General features: G+C 37.7%; 1 protein-coding gene and 1 long non-coding RNA gene across 2 annotated transcripts in view; one reads left to right on the top strand and one right to left on the bottom strand.

The window, feature by feature from the left end:
- Nucleotides 1-6,979: 6,979 nt before the first annotated feature.
- Nucleotides 6,980-8,169, bottom strand: LOC148116609 (uncharacterized). The gene is made up of 3 exons (XR_015731180.1): nt 8,088-8,169; nt 7,727-7,956; nt 6,980-7,111 (listed from the first exon to the last, which is right to left on the bottom strand). It is a non-coding gene; the product is annotated as an uncharacterized LOC148116609 (long non-coding RNA).
- A 1,038-nt stretch (nt 8,170-9,207) lies between these two features.
- Nucleotides 9,208-17,165, top strand: part of HIBCH (3-hydroxyisobutyryl-CoA hydrolase) — a 46,829-nt gene continuing 38,871 nt past the window's right edge. The window contains exons 1-6 of the mRNA XM_034429452.3: nt 9,208-9,328; nt 10,424-10,466; nt 11,160-11,294; nt 13,319-13,403; nt 13,745-13,825; nt 15,066-15,118. Coding sequence (XP_034285343.2) covers nt 9,285-9,328; nt 10,424-10,466; nt 11,160-11,294; nt 13,319-13,403; nt 13,745-13,825; nt 15,066-15,118 — 441 coding nt within the window. The 5' untranslated portion in view covers nt 9,208-9,284. The remainder of the gene's footprint in view (nt 9,329-10,423; nt 10,467-11,159; nt 11,295-13,318; nt 13,404-13,744; nt 13,826-15,065; nt 15,119-17,165) is intronic.

The raw sequence follows: 17,165 nt of genomic DNA, 5'->3' as shown, positions 1-17,165 counted from the left end.
AGGCCACAATGGAGGCATTTTGGAGAAGGTTAAGCCTATACTATATCTTGTACCTCCTCTTTCAAGGTTTGTCGTACTTGATTAAAAAGCTTCAGTTTTTGAATATAAGGGCTAAAAATCTGTGCAACTTTAAGAGGTTTGTAAACTGTTTCATAGCTCATTAGTAAAATTTGTAAGGGTTCTTTGCCAATTCTGGAAGCTTCATTGTTCTGTGTGAAAGAGATAGCATATGCTTAATACAGTAAAATTTAAAACATTACATGCACATACTCACATAGTACTTAAAAAACCTGGGTAAATCCATTCTATTAATACTGAAACTCAATCTCAAAATTGATGACACATAACACATTTTCATAACGAAATGCTTATTGTTTTTTGGGCACTCTGAAGATCTCAGAACTATCATAATGACTTCTAACCAGTGAGATGAATATTAATAGTGGGACAAAGAAGCATTATACAATTGATAACAGGAGTTACAGCAATATGCCTAATATTATTTCTTGCATATGATTATATGCCATTATTTCAATTTTCATTTAGTGCAGGGATGTCAAACTTGATTTCATTGAGGCCCTCATTGGGGTTGTGTTTGACCTGGGGGGGGGTGACCAGGGTGGGCATGGCTAGCTCAATGTCACTCATGTCAGAGGCACCTGTGGTGGCCCGAGCGCTCTGCCAGCAAAAACTGAGCTCTGTTTTTGCTGGCAGAGAGTTGCAGTAGGCCGGCGCAGCCAAAAACAGAGCTTGGGAGGGCTGCTCATGGCCCTCCTGAGCGCCATTTTTGCTGGCAAAGGCACCATGGGCCGGTCCTTCACAGTTTCCAGGGAGGTCCTGCGGGCCAGATCTAAGCACCCCACAGGCTGGATCCAGTCCCCGGGCCTTGAGTTTGACACCCCTGATCTAGTGAATACTGTTTTTAAAACTCGTGACCAAAATAAACTTATACCAATATTTCTGCTATAGAAGGCTGATAATGACAACTTTTACTATTCCAACTATTCATTAGCAGCTGGACTAGCAAAATTATGATGGAATTGTAATCTAATACTTTTGAACTGCCCCAAATTGAAGAAAGAATATATAGTGAATTATTCATAGGTAGTGAACTCTCTAACTACTCTGTTTCCTTTTAAAAACACAATAATTGTATTAAAGTTTATTCTATATTAGTAAATTAAATTTAAATCCCCTTCTTCGTTAATTATAATTTTTAGTTCTTTTTGGTTTTCTCTTTAAAATCCCATCTTATAATTTCCCCCCCTAAATAACAGCATTTACTTCGCATAGTTTTTCCGAAGTGGTTTGCCCTTGCTTGCTTCCCAAGGCTGAGGGAGAGTGACTAGTTTAAGGTCACCCAGCTGCAGGGGTGGCTTCTATTTACCTTTACTACCAGTTTGCAATGGGATCACACGTGCGCAAATAGCTGATGACAACATCTGGGGCGGTGGGCGGAGCTTCCTGCCAGTTTTACTACTGGTTCTTGCAAACCGGTCCAAACCGGGGGCAACCCACCATTGCCCAGCTGGCTTTGAGCCCAAGTCAGGACTAGAACTCAAGAATCACCCAGTTTCTAGTCTGATGCCTTAAGTACTATACCAAACTGGCTCTTGTACATCTTGTACATTTTGGAATAAAGCGACCTCAGATTTTCTGTGGATGTACAAAAATGACCCTTTTTACTTGATTTTTTAAATGCACAACTTTAACTCATGTAAATTTACTCCTAAATATGGCAATTGGCTCCAAATTATAGATTTAATAGAGAAGAATACTGAACAATTCATAAGTGAGATCAGCACTTACATGTAGTACAATTCAATTTTATCATACTGGTATTTCCCATATAAAGTTATACACTAGAGAACACTTTCCTTAGAGTACAGTTCAATGCATTTTTCAGATGCATTAAAACTTATTTTTCCCTAGTAACCTATAGCATGTTCTAGAGTTATCTACAATTATTTCCCCTCTTTTTAACAAAAACAAAAACATAAATGAAGACAAACCACATTGTACCTATAATGCTTTTGTGATTCTAAGTTCCTAGTGAGAAATGCATCAATACTGATCAACCTAACTCTTAAATTCTTGCAGCTTCCTTTATATAATAATTCTTTCTTTTTTGAATATTTTTAAAGCAGTTTTTCCTACTTTATTTTTTTTTTTAATTTTTATTAATAATAAAAAGAAAAAACAAAACCAACATAAATACATAAAATGACATACAAAACTAACAAACATCGATTCAGTCCAATGACTGACTCTTAGAAGTTACTATAACGGTGGGGTATTTTCCATTTTTCTATTTATGTCAATGTCTATAATCATCTGTTTACATGGTTATATATATATATATATATATATATATATATATATATATATATATATATATATATATATATATATAATTGATTCCTTATTTACTACTCCCTATTTACTAGTTTTTCCTACTTTAAAGTACTCCTGTTATTTTCTCTCTGTCACCTTGGAGCCATCCCATTATCAGATTTTATCATTTAATTATCTTGCTTATACATGTAATACTCCTACTGAGTTTTGTGGTTTTTCCCTCTGCAACTTTAGGCCTCTGGGTCTATAAAATCATCCTACTCATTGTCTATTCACAGGCTTTAAAGAAGACAGCATTAAAGAATCAACTCCTTTATACAGTTTGTGCTAGGAATTATGTCAATGCATTTACATAAACAATGCATATAATTTGCTAATCACTGAATATATGCAATTGCTGAAATTGGAAACACATACTTACGGAAACACTCATACAGTTTTTTGCTCTTTCAAAGTTAACAAAGTTAATGTTAGGGTTCCAAGTAACACCCCCAACTAAATAAGATTCCGAGGCTAAGCATTCCTCAAAGTTCCATTTTATTAGAGATGTCATATTGGCACATCTGGGAAAGCCCAAATCTGAAGGCTTCCAGGTTTTCCCCACCCAAAGAAAGTCCAAGTCCCTGCCCCATTACCTGCATGTCCATCACATGGTCCAATCAATGCACCGTCCCAACTGGAGATACTTCCCAGTCACACCCCTCCAGGTGCAGGGCAGAATGGCCTTGACTCTTGGAGAAAGGAGTGTTATTTTGACTATATATCTTCCCAGCTCCATACAATTCCCCCTCCCAGTTTCCCACAGCACTAAATGTGGCAGGCTGGAAGATCCAATGCCCAAAATGGCTTCCAGGCCTGACAGTTAAGTTAGTGAACCATAAAGCAACTAAATAGGATGGGTATGACACAATTTGCTAAGACATCAAAAATTAACCAAGGTTCACAATAGTCAAGATAGCATGTGATGTGAATTCAGTTGCTAAGTCTTTGACTTTGTTAAGGATGTTTGTGAACATAGCCATTGTACTGATATTGTATGTCACCCTAACAACTGCTAAGGAATTGTTAAGACTTAATTTTATGGCTGCATTTAATTGGGTCAGAATTTATTGTATTAAACTCTCTGGGACTTGCTTTTGAATCAACCTACATAGGACTGTGTTCTCTTTTTAACTAGAGGAAATATTGCTCACCTATATGAACTTTGCAAAGGTTTATCTAGGGCTCTTCTTTTTCATCTCTTATTACTGACTTAGGTAGCAATTTACATAAAGGTACTCCGGAAAATGCTTTGTTGAATAGAGTTACCAGATCTAATCTGCAAAAATCTGGATTACTATTAGATGGCAGCAGAGGGTCCTCTTTAGCTCTTTGCTAATATCCAGTGGCCGTCCAGATTCTTGCAGCTCAGAACTGACACCCAGAGATGGGTTTCAGCAGATTCTGACCAGTTCTGGAGAACTGGTAGCAGAAATTTTGAGTAGTTTGGAGAACCGGTAGTAAAAATTCTGACTGGCCCTGTCCCCACCTATTCTCTGCTTCCCAAGTCCCAGCTGATCTGGAGGAAATGGGGATTTTGCAGTAACCTTCCCCTGGATTGGGGAGGGAATGGGGATTTTACAGTATCCTTCCCCTGGAGTGGGGAGGGAATGGGGATTTTACAGTATCCTTCCCCTGCCATGCCCACCAAGCCACACCTACCAAGACATGCCATGCCCACCAAGCCATACCCACAGAACCGGTAGTAAAAAAATTTGAAATCCACCACTGAACATCCTATCATGGAATATTTCATTCTATTTTCCCCTGCCCCGGGTCACTTTATGTGAGATTGGCGGACATATAAACTTGACAGATAAATAAAGTGGGACTTCAGAGTAAACATGAAATACTGTAATCTTAGGTATAATTTGAAACTGAATAAATACGTTTTGAGTTTTGCTGTGAAAAGAGTTACCTTGTTCCGTATACTTTTTTCCACACCCTTTTCAATAATTGGTGACAATACATACAGGCTATAAAAGAGGAAGTACAGATGGTTCTGTTGGCCAATTGGTTTGCATTATTTTTGATCGTCTTTGTTCAAAATATACATGTGCAGGATCTGCATAAACTAAACTAATGGGAAGGAACTAGTAGAATCCACGATGCAAGGGTGGCTATTTTTCCTTTTCTGTGACTGGTAGGATGTTCAGAGCAGCTGTTACAATATAAAATATTCTTTGGAAGAGAACTAAAAACAGATGGTATGTCTCAGCAAGCACAACTGGTTACAAGTGAAAAATCTAGGTGGATAGTGCTTTCATATTGACATTAGCCCTGTTAATGATATAATGAAAGATAGGTTATGATTTTACAAGGCAAGTTATAGGCAGAAATTGGCCAAAAGGCCACAACTCAAGTTGACTCTTGAAGAGAGAAGGAGAAATGTATGGGCATATTTCTACATCTTTAAATTGACATACATTATAGCGGCTGCCACATAAAAATAGTTGTTTCTGGATTTACAGGTGTAAGGAAAGTAGAGACAATAGTGTAGTTATTGGGCAAATAAGAGAGGTTAAAGATGCTTTCAGGTTAAGCCTGCAGTTTAGATCTGGAGTCTTTAGGAGATTCCTTCATCTAAGTCAGGGGTGTCAAACTCATTTTGACTGCATCAGGGTTGTGTTTGACCTCAGGGGGCAGGAGTGGGTGTGGCCAGGGTAGGCGTGGCCAGTTCAACGTCACTCATATCAGGGGCACCTGTGGTGGCCCAAGCACTCTACCAGCGAAAACGGGCTGGTGAGCTCCGTTTTCACTGGAAGAGGCACCATGGGCCTTTGCTGTTTCCAGGGTGGCCCCCCGGGCCAGATCTAAGCACCCCGTGGGCCAGATCCGTCCCCCGGACCTTGAGTTTGACATCCCTGATCTAAGTAATAATGGTGGAGGCAGCCTTTCATACCTTTAGAAATCAACCAAATTCAGCTAGAGGTTATTTATCTTCGATTGCCAAATTGAATCAGTTACATGAAATATATAAATAAAAGTAGAAAGCACTAAAGTCTAGCGTTGCACAACATTCACAGATTCTAATTCATTGGGGGGGAAAATCTAATTTGCAAATATTGAATCTCATATGAGAAGCCAATCACTAATATTTCTGTCTGTCTTGTCTGGGTTTTTTTTTATATTTTTTATTTTAGGAACTGATAAGCTGAAAATGACAAATGATGCTAGGTAGGCTAAATGGTTATACACCTGCTCCCCAGATCCATTAGAGAATCAATAAAAATGCCCTAAAATGCTTAGAAGGCAAAGGAATGTTGATAACAAGGAGAAGGGATATTTGGAAATGAAGCTATTTGGAGATGAGCTATGGGGAAGTAAGGGAAACAAAAGAAACACCAGTCAAAAATCATTATTCTAATCCACACTCTCTTGTATTCTTAAAAAATCTGTCTCTTAGTCCCACCTTCATTAGTTTACCACCTCTGCCCTTGTGGATTACATGTTATTCTGATTTGCATAAATATGGAATTTCCATCTCCATCTTGGGAGGTTTGATATTGCAACTTCTGGTATCAAAGAAATACAATTTGGGCTTCAAAAGGGAGGGAGTTGGTGGACTTCATTATTAATGATCGCCAGGGGAAAAATTCCTTAATATGGCTATAATCAATGTCTTTATTATTCCTTGACCCTTAAAGCAGACATAACACAGTGAGATTCCCCCTCAGATTGAAGACTAAGACAATAATTTCATTCTTGTATTGTTTTGGAGATTAAATACAGTAAGAAAATCTTATATGACCATACATCAACTTCATATTTATTGGTAAGTAAATATTTATAATTTATAATGATTATTTTTAAATAATAATTTAAAAAACATTAAAAACAATAAAAATATTTTTTTTAAAAACATTAAAAAATATGAGGGAGAGTGTATATGTGATTTTCCAATTATTTTTCCCTTACCCATATTACAGTCTTGAGCTTGACATCAAATGGAACTTCTTGTAGTGTTATATGACAACAAGAATGTGACAGATACTAACAACATGACCACCCTATTTACTAGAACTAGATTGGATTCAGATTCCCTAAATTAGGTCACTAGTGAAATATCATAATTGCTACTTTTTGTAGCAATTAAACCTAGCTTTCCAATCCAGTCCTGCAAGATACCTTGGCCCAAGGGTACATTTCAAAGAATGTTAGATTAAGGTATTCAGATTGCTTAGAATATTTTATTTGATGTTATAGTGAAAAATAAAGCTACTTCCCATAGTATCTCATAACACTAGTATTGTTTTGCCAAAAACCTAGTAGGAAAAAATGGTAAGAAATCCCCATATGTACATCCATATGAACAATAAATATTGCATCATTATTGTTAGCAGAAGGATTGCTTTAAGATGGTCCCACCATATTTTTAAGAGAACAGGCTTGTTGTACATCAATCAAATGGTCATAGAGAAAAGCAGTTATAACAAATACAGAGAATACTCAATTTTCCCCATCCCAGTGTTAACTATATGTGTGTGTTAGAAAAATAAAGAGAAATATTGTTGTATGAAGGAAAATGGAATGAGTTTTTGTATGAGCTCAGTTCTGGTACATATACGGTAGTTGAAGGTGAAGAATAATTAAAATTGATTTGTAATAAGTTCATCAGACCATCTTAGATAATGAGAAATCTTACTTACATGTTTAACTGTTTTATTTTCTTCTTATATATTACTGATTCTTTGTCTTACACACTCATTCAACAGAGCTGTGGGTAAAAACCATTGAAATAGGAGATAAGGAATTGTGTTCTTTTTCCTGTGAACACTATTACTGTACCTACTTGACATGAGAACCAGTTAGTAGGGATATGATGTCACAATGGACAGTCTTATGTCATAATGGTCTTCCCGGTTCATCAACCATGAGAACAGTAATTTTGAATTGAATTTTTAAATTTTGAGTTTTTTAACATAGCTTCTAATCCAAGTAAAATATTGATGAATATGGTTGTTTTTGATGAAGACAAAAGTGCATACAATACTTTTAATTTAATTATTATGAATAACATTTTAGATTTCTTTTAATATTATTTGATGCTGCCTCCCAAACTTAAAAAAAAAATTCTAATCACTTTTGACAGCATGTCACAAAGTACATACACAAAAAATCCTAATGCACTATTCCTGATTTTCTTTATATATGTTCATGGATAACAGTTTCATACTATCACTCATTATCAAATCTTCATATTACAGTCTTCTTTGTTATCTTTAATTAAACATTACTCAGACCAATTGTAAGAAACTATATCTCAACTTCAGCATTATCAGATAACTGAAAATTAAAACAGGTAATATACAATTGTTTTCATTCTTCTCACCTGGTTATTAAAATTGTATTATCCTTATTTTTACATTAAGTACAACAATACAAACATATTCAATTCATGATCAGATTTGTTGCTCAGAGTTTTGCTTTTTTTAAAAATATCCATCCATAGCTGAGGGTAAACCTGAATTTCCACACTCCTATTTCCAACATCTGAATCGCCACAGACAGGCTAGCTTTGTCAGTTGCATAATTGTAGGGAGTAGAAAACAACAGCTTTCCCTGGAAAAGACAGTAAAAAAATCTGTGTTTTTGTTGTTGTTGTTGTTGTTTTGTCTTCAAGGCACTGAAAGTGGAGTGACTAGCAACTACAACAGACATGATTCAACTCTAGATTATTTTTTATTACATACCGTATTAAAATTGGCAATTGTCACACGACGGGAACATCAGCGGCCAAGCGCACGAACCTTGGTAGCTGAAAAAAGTGGCGTTTGCAGCGGGACGGAGAGAAAAGAATTCGGGTTAGTGCAGTTGCTTCAATTACCACCAGGAGTCGCCGTATACGGCAATCCAGCGCTTTTTGAAAGGGAACTCTGAAAAGTATTTCCAAGTAATTTCATTCACAAAAATCGAGAGCAAAGCAACGCTCCCCATCTGAGGTTTTAGGAACTCCCCCTTTTGGGCGCAAAGAACTTTATAGCACGGGTCTCTCCAGATCAGGAAAAGCAACACTGGGGAATATGGGCAAGATCCAGATTTCTATCGGATATATCGGTGACCTGACCCTACCAGCTGCCCTTTATTTCCTCCGCCAAATAAATTTCTTTTTAGTCTCTTTGAGTCAGTATTGACCCTTGGAAATTGCTTACGTATCAGTTTCTACAGGGGCTGGGTTTTTGGGGGGTAGGGGTGGGGGTGGGGTAAAGTTTTTAGGAAGTGGTTTACCCTTGGCTTTGCTTTTCTCTTAAAACTGAGAGTGATGGCTAGGAGTTGAAGAAATGTCCATTCCTGAAATGCATTATTTGAACCGCTAAAAACACCGATGAGTAACTAACAGGGGAGGGATATGTTTTGTTGTAAACTCAGAGCTGTCACCGCCGTATGGCCATGATTGTTTTAATATTTATTATTATTTATATTATATAATTAAATTAGGGCCATAATATAATCGTTGGGTGCCTCTTGACCTCCATTCTTAACGTGAAACGTGGAGTGCATGACAAAGTTATCCTTAGTGAGAGACTTCTGCGCCAGCAGAATTAATTCCTTCTTTATTAATTGTTAATTTAGTAATTAATTGTTAAATTAACAAGTAACAAATTAATAACAATTAAAGTGTTTAAATTAATTAATAACAATTAATAATTCTCCTGGCGCAGAATTAATTAATTAATTCTGCGCCAGGAGAATTAATCCAAATCCAGGTATGTCTGACCCAGACTACGAAATCATTCCCCACTATTCGCTTCGCTTCTAGTAGCCTCCGTACACGTGCTAGGCGGCAGCGGGCGCTCCGCTTTCAGCGCGCTTGAATGATGTCATCAGGGTGCGCCTTCTCGGCGGCTCCTTGCGAGGGCGGGGAGGGGGCGTGAGCAGACGCTGGCGTGATGTGGTTGCTGGTGACCCCTGTGATGCGGAACTGTCTTCCCAGGTAGATTCCGACGACCTTCAGAAGGCTGCCTTCACTTTCGACCACCTGAGTAGGATGGAGCAGGGGGATTGAAAGAGTGCCCAGCGCAGCCCTCCTCTCCACCGCTTGCTCTGAGCGGTCCCGCTGTCCCCGGGGATTGACTGAAAAGTCCCACCGAGTTCGGAGTTCTGATAGTGGAACTCTTTTTCGTTTTGAATAAGACCAGTTCGCATGTTGCGTGTATCTCAACACATGAAACCCCGGAGAGATGGTGGCAGCTGGGCGTCCCAGCGTAGACTACAGCTGCTGCTGCTGCTCCCTCTCTCATAGATAGGCAACTCGCTGCAAGCGAGCAAAAAATACTTCGCTGTCATCCTGATTGATCAGCACCAAAACAGTGAAAATCTTCTCAGGCACTGCACTGCACTGCACATGATAATAAAAGCCTGAATCGGTATTCCTAGTTATAAGCAAGCTTGAACTCTAAGGGCAAACATTTTGATTTATCAACCGAATTTGCGCTGCAGGATTAAGCAGTGATTTGGAGCTTGCCCTGCATCCAAGGGCAGTGATAGTTAATTTTCTGCTACAAAATAAACAATCAAAAATATCATTTGCATATGTATATGCAAAGCCCGATTCTCTACCCTAATTTCCAAACAGCTTACCCCTGATATAAAATAATAAAAATAATAAAGACAGGATAAAAGAAATCTAAAATTAAAAACAAAGGATGGACTTTATTAATTAGTACAAATATATTTCCCACATGTTTTATGTCCGTCTATTCAGTCCCAGATCCTAGAGTGTTTTGGAGGAAACAGTGGAAGAAAGAGCATTATGAGAAAAATGTACCAAAGTCATGTAAAGTTCCATATGTCTGGCCAGTATTCTTGAAGTTATGTATTGTTTGTATTAGAGCAATAGAGGGAAATAATCTTTGTACTGTATATTGAAAAAAATTGTAAGTACATTAAATGGATGTATCATTTTGAGAAATATGCAGTGGAATGAAAGACATGTCTAAAAACAAGTCTAACAAAAATACATAGTTTGCTTTATGTATTTACATTTGCTGTGGCAGAAAAATGTCTGACCTTGAGTTTCTTGTTTCAGATTGAAGCCATTCAACAGGTTGCAAATCACACTACGACACTTAGTAAGTATGGAAGTTGGGTGAATAAATATTTGTTTAAAACACAATAGCCAGAATGCACAGACTAATTCCTCAGTCCCAATGAGAGTTTGTTGATTTGTGTTTTTTAAATAGCTATCTCTCAAGGCAAAAGGAAAAATACTTTTGAAAATGAAGAAAGTTTCTGACAAAACTATCATCTGATAATCTTTTGTTTCAAGACGGGATAAGGGTAAAATCTGAAGAACATCAGATAGTTAAATAATATGGCTTTCTTTAAAATATAAAAGTAACAATTTAATCTTATTCAAGCCAAATGCATAAAGCATAATGAACAGTTCTATAAAACAGGTTCCTAGTGATTTCACCTTGGCTTATAAACTTACTAACTGTGGAACTTCTTAGATAAAATTCAATTCTGTAATAGGTTGGGTATATTTGACAGTGTAAGAATGAGAGAATTAAGAACAAGGGTTAACCCAAAAGTGTTTTAAGGAATGTAAGAAAGAGTTGTATGTCTGGAGTATTCGGTTCAAAATTGGTGGATGTTCTTATAGTCAGTATTGGCTACTTTTGTAGATTTCTGCTCAAAGTACTTGTCTTAAAAATAGCCATTTTTAGTATGTACTAATTATGTTTTTAAGATCTTCTGCAGAATTGCCAACCAATCTGTCATTGGAGCATCAGCTTAATTAAAATCTTTGTCATTCCATACAGAGTATGACTAAGGATCCTTCAGCTGAGGTTCTGTTGGAAAAAAGAGGGTGTGCTGGCATTATTACCATGAACAGACCAAAAGCTCTGAATGCACTTACTCTTTCCATGATTCGACAGATCTATCCCCAGTTAAAGGTTGGTGGCCAAGGTTATCACAGTACTAAAATGTTTTAAATACAGGTAGTCCTCGACTTACGGCCACAATTGAGCCCAAAATTTATGTTGTTAAGTGAGACATTTGTTAAATGAGTTTTGCCCCAATTTACAATCTTTCGTGCCATAGTGGTTAAGTGAATCACTGCAGTTGATAAGCTAGTAACACGGTTGTTAAGTGAATCTGGCTTCCCCATTGACTTTGCTTGTCAGATGGTCGCAACATGACCTTGGGACACAGCAACAATCATAAGTATGAGTCAGTTGCCAATCATCTGAATTTTGATCACATGATCATGGGGATGTTACAAAGGATAGCAGTGTGAAAAACAGTCATAAGTCACTTTTTTCAGTGTCATTGTAACTTTGAATGGTCACTAAATGAATTGTTGTAAGTTGAGGTCTATCTATAAATCAATTGATGAATGGGTTGACGGAAGACATATGAGACTAGCTAAATAAAGATGGCACTTCTAGTCACGTTGACATTGATTTCTCAGTACATTTTGCCACTAAAAGTATAAATAGATTCTGTTGAGAAGCATTGCTTCGAAGAGAGTTGAAGGTTCTGTTTGTGACACAGGTCTTCAGTGGGACATTCATGGCATGGCTTGAGAATATAGTAGGGATGTCATAAGCCTTGTGATAAAATACATTGACTGCAAGAGCATCTTCATGTTCCTCCTTTGGTATCCTACTCTGCTCTCTTCAGAAAAAATGAGGAGTCCATGAGATGGGGAGAAATGGAAACTATGAATTTCTCTTTGTTTGTGTAGATGCTCTGTTCAGAGCAAAGCTCTGTTTGGGCCTTCATAGTGGGTTCTCTTTCTTACCAGCTTTTTTTTTTTTTTGAAGAAGGGATGTAACTATCATGATGGTGTGTACCTCTTGCATGCTGGCTTGTATAGTGGAAAGAGGATGAAGAGAGATGGGGGTCTAATGTGCTAATATTCCCAGCCTCTTTCATGGATATTCTAATAAGGAAAAAACTTCTTTCAATCCTCTGTGTTACTTGATTTGATATGGTTGCTCATCTTGCAAAATGCTATTGGTGAGTAACACACTTCCAAACAACAAAATAAATAACAGAAATAAGAAACATATATCATAAAATAAGGGAATCAAAGAAAAGGAAAAATTGCAACTAAGAACAAATCATCCAACAGTAATTAAATCAGGGGCACAACTCATCTCCTGATCCCCATGCCCAGAAGAACAGAAGAAGTCTTAAGGGCTTTCCAAAAGTTGTATGGGGTCAGTCCCAATCTAATCTTAAATGGGGTGGTGTTCTAAAGGGTGGGAACAGCAACAGAAAAGGGTAGCCTTGCCTCTCCTTGACCATCATTCAATAAGTAGAACTGCAGTATTTATAAGGTTTCAGCTTGATACACTCTATTCCTGAACTTTATCCTTACACATTTTTATCTGGGCGTATGGGTAGATTTGACCAACTTTCAAAAAGGCATTAGTAGGACTGCATAATAGGGTAGAAAATTGTGAATTCCATACATTCCTGAATTACAATTTCTCATCCTGCAAATGCAGTGGTTGGGAATCCAAGGGGTGGGGTATAGAGTCAGGATGCTCATGATGGAAATATGCAGGAACAATTACCCAGGCAAAAGGGACTGAAATTTTCTTTTAAGACTGAGAAGTGAGATAAAATTTGGTAGGATCAGATAGATACCTTTCTGCTTTACTGGACGATAGAAAGTGGGAGTTGGTACATCACAATCATTCTTGTAAGATTCTGTTATTATAGCCAGTAGTTTTAGCCTTCCTGTGGAGTTGATTTCCTGGGCTGGTCTATTTGAGTGAGGCTGACAATAGACAATGTTCCTCAGGCCTGCTACAAACAGTTCCAACGCTTTGACTTTCTATTCTTTCTGGACAATCCAACCCTGATCTAGGTGACTTTTACATGTGTTGCATAATTTGAAAGAAAAAAGACAGCACATTTAAAACATCTAATGCTCTGACATAGTCTTTCCCATTGTTTCTTTCAGAAGTGGGAGCAGGATCCTGAAACTTTCTTAATATTAATAAAAGGAGCTGGTGAAAAAGTGTTCTGTGCTGGGGGCGATATAAAAGGTGAGGATGTGAACATTTTTTTTTACAAAGTTCAGGGCTATGTCCTTGATTTTGAATCCAAGGAAATGTCGTCCTACCCGCCCATTGAGTGCTAATGCCAGGATGGCCTATTGACATGAACTTCTTATCTTTGAACCTGAGAGGATCTCATAGGGAGCCATTTCCTCAGGCCTCATTTGATTTTGGGTGATCCACTCTCTATCCTAGCTCACCATAGTTAACAGAATTTGCTAATTCTTGTGGAAGGAGTTGTGGAAGCCAGAAGGAAAGAAAAAATGAGGAATATTTTGGGATGTAAAATGTTGTCATCATTAACTTTGACACTTGTTTTGTTTTTTCAGCTATCAGTGAAGCAGGAAAACATGGAGACAGATTAACAAAAGATTTATTTAGAGAAGAATACATGTTGAATAATGCCACTGGTATGTGTACTTTTTATAGTATCCCCTTAATAACGTCTTTTGACCTCTGCAATGAAAATTCTGTTTTAGGATAATAGATATTTATTGTGTAAGCCAATAAAGTCTGTTCTGCTTGGTATCTTTGATGGGGAAGTCTTTTCCATGTTTAGGAGTGAAAGCTATTCATTTAAAGAAGCACAGCAGCAGAGGAGAATGAAACTATGAAAGGTTTTTAAAATTAGGACAGTTATTTTCTTAGATCATTTTAATGTCACATCCCAAAAGATAAAGAGTGAGTGCTATAACCCCTTATGTCAGTGGTGAAATCATTTTTTTTTTACTACCAGTTCTGTGGGCGTGGCTTGGTGGGCGTGGGCGTGGCTTGGTGGGCGTGACTTGGTGGGCAAGGCAGGGGAAGGATACTGCAAAATCCCCATTCCCTCCCCACTCCTGGGGGAAGGATATTGTAAAATCTCCATTCCCACCCCACTCTGGGACCAGCCAGAGGTGGTATTTGCCGGTTCTCCAGACTACTCAAAATTTCCGCTACCGGTTCTCCAGAACCTGTCAGAACCTGCTGGATTTCACCCCTGCCTTATATGCAAAATTTATATTATTTGAATATATGCTTAGTAATATTTATTTGCAATTCCTCCCAGGAGTGTCCCCGTTTCCTGTTTACATTGCATACTATATAAGTAAAGCTAACAAAAACATTAAAGGTGGAATATTTAAATCAATTTCCTTTTTAACTTGTTTGCTTTTTCTTAATTTTTAAGTTATTCTAAGAACAGTGTCTCCAGATTTAAAATGTAAAACTCTGACTACACAATGCCCTCCTTATTGAGACCTATCTAACATTTAATATGTTGTTCTTTTGACAATGAACAAATAACCGTTTCTTGTGTGCTATCCCTATCCCTATCCATATTAATCTAATTATTAATTTGAGTATCGCCAGCTTCTTTTTTTCTGTTCTGGCCTGTTTTTACCTCTGCTATGTTTTACAAGGTGACTATTGTAATCAGGTTAAATGAACAGCTGGTTTTTCCTCCCAAAACAACATTAAGAATAGGGGGGAAAACCCAGTATCTTAAACATAAAAATATATTTAAAAATGCTCTTAACAATGAAAAAAAGGATTGATTTTTTTTAATTTACCCCTCTGAATATTTTATTCCCATTATAAAGATGTATTTCCTTAGATAAGTGTCCATTCTAATATCTTAAGTAGGATAACGTATTCTATAATTTTTGACAGGCACCTGCAAGAAACCTTATGTGGCACTTATCGATGGAATTACAATGGGTGGTGTAAGTGGAAACATTTTGCAAAATAAACAGATTGGTTTACCTTGTGTTCACAACTAGTCTTAAAAATTGTGGGTGAACTAGCTACAGCAATTTCAAGCAATCTGATGGATAAAATCGACATTTATATATATTGGAAGAAGGTTCACAATACTGTCTTCTCATACTGAATGTTCATTGTGCTGCTTTGTTAAACTAATAGTAAAAACTATTTTTGGCTGCAAAAAACAAAAACAAAAAAACCCTCAGAATTATAGTAAGGAAAAATGAGAATACTCTGTAAGAAGTTATTCCAGGAAGAAGAATATCTAAAGGTACAAGGTGAAAAGTGTCTTTAAAAAAAACAGTAGACGAAGAGTAGGGAGGAACTAATTTAAGAAACAGCATTGGGGAGGAACAATATCTACAGCAAATAAAGGTTAAACAAGCAAGATAATCAGGGTTTCTACCAGGTTTTAAATACAATATTTTTTGAGAAAGATATTGAAGGAATTTCTGCCTGGTACTGTTTGTCCCGCTACGTAACTAGCACTATGATGCCAATGACCATCTTACCTTGGTTGTGCTAAAGGATTGTCCTCTTGGAAAAAAAACATCCTGCTTGAAGAATCTAGTTTCCTTCTGCTAATATTTGGATGGTGTCACATAAGCAGTGGTTGAGTACAAACAAAGCACTGTATTATGCATGCCTTTTGCAAAGAAAAGCAATTGCCTGCTTTGTCTTACATAGGATTGGGAACAGTTGTGAAATCCAAATCTTTTTACTACCGGTTCTGTGGGCGTGGCTTGGTAGGCATAGCTTAGTGGATGTGGCAGGAGAAGGATACTGCAAAATCTCCATTCCCACCCCACTCCAGGGGAAGGATACTGCAAAATCTCTAGTCCTACCCCACTCTGGGGCCAGCCAGAAGTGGTATTTGCCGGTTCTCTGAACTACTCAAAATTTTCTCTACCAGTTCTCCAAACTGCTCAAAATTTCCACTACCAGTTCTTCAGAACCTGTCAGAACCTGCTGGATTTCACCCCTGATTGGGAATGTTCTCCTGTTGTCTCTTGTATCTTTCCTCTTCTTCTGCTCCCTTGGGAATAGTCAATCTTTGAAAAGCTGGATGTAATCAGTGTCTGACTGCAAATGATGTACTCTAGTCACCAGGCTTTTGGTGACCCCCTTTTCATTATATGCAATTATATATGACCCCCCTTCCCATCTTGAAAGAGCTGAGTAGGTAAAATCTCTTTCTCCCTAAATTCTTCCTTGCTAAATGGTAGCATGGATATTTTGTGTTTTCTCCCATGACAATATTTTCCTTTGAGATTTTTTTAAAAAAAAGTGTCATTCGATCCTAGGACCAGCTTTGGATTTCAAATGTGCAGCTGAGCCCTTTTGTCTGTGGGCAAGCATTGTGACAAATCTACCGCCTTATATTAGTGTATCCTGATCCAAAACGAAGTCTTAGCTGAACATTCTGTATTTTGAAATTGCTTGACCAGACAAGCTCTGGACCAGTGATGAAATCTAAAATTTGTTACTACGGGTTCTGTGGGCGTGGCTTTGTGGTGGGGGTAATGTGACTGGGTGGGTATGGCCAATTTTTAAAAAAAAACTTTTAAAACCATTTTTTCTACAACCTCTTCAGCGAAGAGGTTGTAAAAAAATGCCTTCAAAAGGCTCTGACGATCCCAGCTGAGTTGCCTGATCGGCAGAGACTTTTTTTCTTTTAAATGCCTCTGACGATCAGGCAACTCAACTTGGATCATCAGAGGCATTTAAAAGAAAAAAGTTTTTTTCTTTTAAAAGCCTCTGACGATCCCAGCTGAGCCGTGCGATCATCAGAGCCTTTTTTTTTTTACTTTTAAAAGCATTTTTTTCGGCCGAAGAGGTTGTAGAAAAAATGCTTTTAAAAGAAAAAAAAAGCCTCTGATGATTGTGCGGCTCAGCTGGGAAGGGGGGGGCGGGGAATTTTGCTACCGGTTCTCCGAACCAGCCACCTCCATCGCTACCGGATCGGGCGATCCAGTCTGAACCGGGAGCATTTCACCCCTGCTCTGG

Source organism: Pantherophis guttatus, chromosome 1, assembly GCF_059756535.1.
Source record: "Pantherophis guttatus breed Tessera chromosome 1, ASM5975653v1, whole genome shotgun sequence".
NCBI classification, from domain to species: Eukaryota; Metazoa; Chordata; class Lepidosauria; order Squamata; family Colubridae; genus Pantherophis; species Pantherophis guttatus.
Note: the sequence above shows the minus strand (reverse complement) of the source record. Positions and strands in the feature narration are given on the sequence as shown.